The 6,030-nt window shown below is 35.9% G+C and overlaps 1 protein-coding gene across 1 annotated transcript in view; it reads right to left on the bottom strand.

Annotated features, from left to right (window-relative positions):
* Nucleotides 1–2,854: 2,854 nt before the first annotated feature.
* The window catches only part of LOC119836411 (mothers against decapentaplegic homolog 3), a 13,193-nt gene continuing 10,017 nt past the window's right edge, over nt 2,855–6,030 (bottom strand). The window contains exons 9-12 of the mRNA XM_038361725.1: nt 5,736–5,843; nt 4,736–4,880; nt 4,255–4,379; nt 2,855–3,400 (exon numbers count right to left, since the gene is read on the bottom strand). Coding sequence (XP_038217653.1) covers nt 4,256–4,379; nt 4,736–4,880; nt 5,736–5,843 — 377 coding nt within the window. The 3' untranslated portion in view covers nt 2,855–3,400; nt 4,255. The remainder of the gene's footprint in view (nt 3,401–4,254; nt 4,380–4,735; nt 4,881–5,735; nt 5,844–6,030) is intronic.

The following is a 6,030-nucleotide window of genomic DNA, read 5'->3' on the forward strand; positions in this document are numbered from 1 at the left end:
AAGATTTGTTTATGTATACACTATAACATTAGTGTGTTTATAATCGCGAAAATTTGTATTATTGTATTATTGTATGGATGTACGTTTATTACTCATTCACCCGAAAGCCACTGAACGAATACTGATGGTAATTGCCAGTGATCTATCATCATAAATAGCAGAATAATATATTGAATTAGGGACACTTCTTTCTTTTATAAATACAATTAAAGCACGCTTTTTAAGCATACTTTTTAACGAATTTCATGCACGTTTAATTCCCTTTCTATTCGAAACGATATTTTTTAAAAACACCACTTTCACAAAACCGTTTCCATGCCAACGCTACAATAATATACTCTAAACGTTTCGAAAATAACATCTCTCCTTAACTCTTCATCTCTATTCTATCGCAACAGCTGGGCCGAGATTTTAGTCATTTTAAATTCTTCAATGATTTGACACAGTCATTTTCCTATTTCCTCTTTTCTCATGGCATTTCTTATCCATTTTTTTGGATTAAGTTTTCAATTACGCCAAAATTAGACAAAGGACAGAGAATCGTCCATAAGTTCTCTTAATTAGTCAAAAATATAAAATATAATAAAATCTCGACCCAGACCATCCAAAAATCGCAGTTGCCAACATCCATCAAACAAAAAAAAAACAGCAGTATTCATTAACATACACCTGCCCCTTTCTAACGTTGTGCTGTCTCTGTCACACCCGCCTCCCATTCGATGCTTATCTACAACTTGCTTCGCACAAACTTAAGTGCCACTCAATATTTGAGTAGCACTTAAATATATGCGAATATCTACATGCTTAAATGTGTTATTTTTTTTTAATAATTACAAAAATTGCAAACCTACTCGTATTTATATGAAGTGTGACGAACAGTTAAATTTGTTATTGTAATTATTTCTATTTAAATAATATACAACGAAATAAATGAAATATCCGATTTTTTTTGTAATAGTCAATTTTTACATCAATAGGGTCCCGCCCTTAGCTAAAACATTACAAAACTCAGAAACATAAGTGATATGCGATATTTTTTTAGAAGAAAAATAGTAAAAAAATTAAATCCTGAAATAAGTCTTAACAAAATAATATAACATTATAATTACCTACAGTTGTCTCTTTCTATCATTCGAAAATATCACCAACGTGTGGTTTTTTTTTAATTCTATTTTGTACGTGATTTATAACGATAAAAAATGTGCTTTCCTCATGATTTTATATCGGTATTATTATAATTATAAAATCTACGAAAGTAGCAAAATATATAGATATGACAATTCCGAACAAAAGAAAGAGACGGGACTATAAGACGGTATCTTTATCAAAATTCATAAAAAACATAATATATTGTATAATATAATAAAAAAAATTATCAAATACAATAAAATAACTCATAGCTATAAAAAATTACTAAAAATGACTCGGGCAAAGCGAAAATGTTAAAAAAAAGTATCTTTAAACATACATTAATGATAACTTCGATAATAATTAATGAGAAACAATGATTAAATGCATTAAATGGCAAATAACTAAAACGCAAAACGATATACCATAACGATTCGTGGCGTATGCGAATGCCGATGTGCGATTGGTCGATAAGCATATCCGATCATGTTTATCCTACAACAATAATTGATAAATAAAATCATAAACGATGTACGTATGAAGTATCATAAGGATAGATTTAGTAGATACGATGTTGAAACAAGCTGAAATAGTTTTTTTGTTTTTTTTTAATTCATTACCAAAAAAAAACAATCAAATATTCCTCTACCCTTTCTTGCAACACAATAAAAATAACAAGAAGATGAAACCCTCTGAAGTTACTATTAAAAAAAAAATCCATTTTTCTTTTCTATTTCTTTCACATTTTCGTTCAAAAACCACCGACCAATCGCACACCACAAATAAACGACACACGCAACGCTCACATCACACACGCACGTAAACTTAATGATATAAAAATCATGATTATATAATAATTAATCAATTAATTAATTAATGAAAAACGTCTGCGACAATTGTGTAATTTTATAATTATGTACGATTGTTAATGGACGAGTCGATTCTTTCGATTCTTGTTCGATCTTTCAACGATTTCCGATTCGCATATTGATGTTTGTGTATTTTTTTTTTAATGTTAAAAAAAACAGTAATTTTTGCATTAAAAATCTTTAAGCAACAGGTTTTTTGTTGATAATGTATCTGTATGCTTATTTTACATAATCATTTTACGTGAAACTGCCGCCTTACACGCTATTCAAATAAATAAATGTATATAGAATTAGTTTTGTACGAAAATGCACTGTTATAGTAACAAAATACGAATCATATTGCTTTAAAAAAATGGGTTATTTAATCGCATCGACTCGTCCAAATCCTCTAAATCATAACACTCGAACGCTACTCAACTTTGAGTTTAAAGTGTCCCAACTAACTGTAGGACATAAATATTTTAATAAAACACCTAAACCCTAACTTCCTTATCATTGTCTCGTTGAACTAGATCAAATTTAAACGGGTCTGCACGGGAGCCAGATTTCGAATGAAGAAAGAATTTTTGACACAGGTTCACGTAGCCGAGCAATCTCAGGCGACAGACGCAAAAATAAAACGGTAAAATTTTAACTCTTCACTTTTTTTGAAGTCGGTCGAATACACATAAGACACTCACTGTCACTATATAAATAGGTGCAAAACTGTAACATAATTAATTCTCAAGTACATCAATTCTTATTGCTTGATAAAATCGGTCAAGCGCGAGTCGGCCTCGAGACACACGCAGCACGTGCACAAAAAATTGGTCACCCATCCAATTTACGACTGCGCCAACAGTTGCTTAACTTTGATGTTTTTTTTTTTTAATTATTTGTCGTTATAGCCGCAACAGTAATACAAGCATCTGAGAAAATTTCAACTGTCCAACTAGCCCGACGACATATAGACAGACATACGGATAGCGAGTCTTATTAATAGGGCTCCCGATACAGCCTTTGCATATGGAACCCAGAAAAAATCATGACTCACATGTATTATATTATAAGTGCTGATATTTAAAAAAAAAAATCTGCGCCTTTCAAAAAAATATCAACATAAAAATTCATTACTAACAAAAAATTAATAATATAATACGACATGAAAAATCATTACTAACAAAATACTTAGAAAAAATTGGCATTAAACAAAAAATCAATTAACACACTCAAAATCCAGTAACGCTCGAGTTAGCTTAGCCTACGATAATTATTAAATTCACATCGAAACACGACGCAAATACGCGACGTATCATATCAAATAATTGTAAGACTCATTCACGAGGTAATCAAATTGCTTTGAGCTGCTGTGATCTACACCATCCAAACATCCGGGTGCGCGTGCGCCGATGCGTCGCCGCGACCTGCAATGGATGATGTGGGGGTTTAATGGTTGGAGAAGTGAGATTATTTATTGGTTAAACTTAACTATATGGTATAAAACAAAGTGGCTTCCTCTGTCCCTATGTATGTTTAAATCTTTAACTACGCAACGGATTTTGATGGGATTTTAATAGATAGAGCGATTCAAGAGGAAGTTTTATATGTATAATAAAATCTATTAAACTACTCCGAATTTAACGCGTGTGAAGCCAAGAAGTAATAAATAAAACTCAATGGTGTTTGATTGTTCTATCAACGCACAGCGTTAACTACAATTTCAGCCCGATCGTGCAAGTAACCATTTTTTTTTTTAGGAATTCGTCATGCAGATAACGCCATAATGTAAGCATCCGCTAAGAAAGAATATTGATAATTTCTACCTCCAAGGGGATAAATGGGGGATGAAAATTGGTACCATGAAAATTTTTTCGACCAACGCGAAGCTGCGGGCAACAGTACGTATATTATATAGGCCTTGCAGCCTAAACGTACTTCGTACGTACAGTACAGAGTGTGTGAAACCGCGAGGCAACGTTAGTGAACGATAAACTAACACTATGTATACATAATAATTTGGGAACATTTATATCTAGTCTTATAATATAGCTCTGAAGAGTTTGTTTGTTTGTACGATTTTAAAAATTCTTACACCGTTGGACATGTACTATGCACTCACATAGTGCACGCGTGACTTGTGTGTAGTATGCGATATGCGTTAGTGTGTGCGCGTGGTGTGTGTGGTGTGCGTGTGTATGCGTGCGCGTGCGTTCGCGTGTGTAAGTGTGCGTGCGTGTGCGTGCGTGTGTGTGTAGCGTGTATGTACGCGCGCGGCTACCTCAGGACATGGAGGAGCAGGGCAGCGGCGGGGAGCCCATCTGCGTGAGCACGCGGTCGAGCCACTGCAGCGGCCCGTTCAGGTGCAGCTCGATCCAGCACGGCGTCGACGTCACCGTCTGCCGCCTGCAACCGTCGCCCATTCATTATCATTCTCCAACGAATAAATTAATTTCATTTGTTATTTATCTGAGAAAAAACACTGTATGAGTTAATACAACAATCGTATGTATCTATAAACAACAATCGTATGTATAAACTATAAACATTCGCGTTCAAAAAGTGTCCGAATCAAAACTCATATTATATTATGATGATGATGATGATGACGTCACACCCATTCCCTACACCACAAAACACTCACAATTATTACGATGACGATGATGGTGACGATCACGACGTTGACGACGATGATGAAGACGACAATGATAGTGACAATCTCGACGATGATGACGATGACGACGATGCTGACGATGACTCACCTGTACTCCGCGCCCCAGCCCTTGACGAAACTCATGCGTATGGTGCACATGCGCGTCAGCTGGAACACCGCCTCGAAGCCCTGCGACACCGACTGGCTCAGCAGCGCCGCGAACTCCTGGTTGTTGAATATCTTCAGGTTGCAGCCTGTAATTGCGACAGAAACGAACAAGTTTAATGCTTTATAATACGCTAGCTGGGCAACAGCTTTGCCCGTGCGCTCTCTTAATAAATTTTCATGTTACAAATCTTCATCCTCTAATTTATCATTCCTTTAAGAAAGGATGGATGCCTACGTCATAACATCTATCTGTATGCCAAATTTCTGCCCGAACCGTCCAGCGGTTTGTGCTATACGTGGATAGATCACTATGTCAGTTAGTCACATTTGAGTTATATTTAGATAGAAGTACTCCGTATACTACGTAGTGTAGAATAACGAGCAAATATGCTTTTCCTTTCCCTTCCCAGTCCTTCCCTTTATTCCTCTCGTCAATCCTTTCTTAATCCCTATCCAATAAAGTCGGCAATCCATTTGTAGAGGCGTAAGGTCTGCATCGAGCTTACGCCTCTCCAAATGTCCACGGGCGGTGGTAGCGCTTACCATCAGGCGACCCACCAGCACCGGGTAAAAGTAGCCCATGTCACTCTTTAGCCTCGTCACAATCACCAGACACAAATCAGATTATCTAGTGGCCCTATTGTGCCGTAAAAGTTAGACAAACACACGTTCAAACAAATATTCCCCTTCTTTTATAGAAAAGTATCCGTAGGCCCATGAGTTATAATTTTTTTTACTATGTGGAATCGTAACAATCCCCAGACAGAAATCAGATCATCCAGTTAGGCTCCGATGCGCCGTTAAAGTTAAACAAACAAACATACCCTCAAAAAGTGGAATTCCACTGTTGAAGCGTACACCTTCTCGCATACATACATAACGTTTTTCTATGGGGGATAGTGATTAATTATTTAATTAAGTACAATAAAAAGCAGCATTACCTGGTGGTATTTTACAGACGGTGGCCGGATGCCAGCCGTAGCGCTGATTGCAGTTCGGACTCTGGACGAATATCGAAGAGTCGCTCAGGCACTCAGCGAACACTTCGCCTTTAATCGAAAACAAAAATTATTTAATACTAGTCGTTAGGTGATTTTAGAATAGTAATGTTATTATTCAAATTAAATACTACCCTGCTAGCTAGAGAAAAAAAAAATACTACGAGATTATCGCGTTCAAAGAAACACACATACTCTGCGCCCATATACTAGTAAAATTTTAGATATAAGTCCAACT

Source organism: Zerene cesonia, chromosome 24, assembly GCF_012273895.1.
Source record: "Zerene cesonia ecotype Mississippi chromosome 24, Zerene_cesonia_1.1, whole genome shotgun sequence".
NCBI classification, from domain to species: Eukaryota; Metazoa; Arthropoda; class Insecta; order Lepidoptera; family Pieridae; genus Zerene; species Zerene cesonia.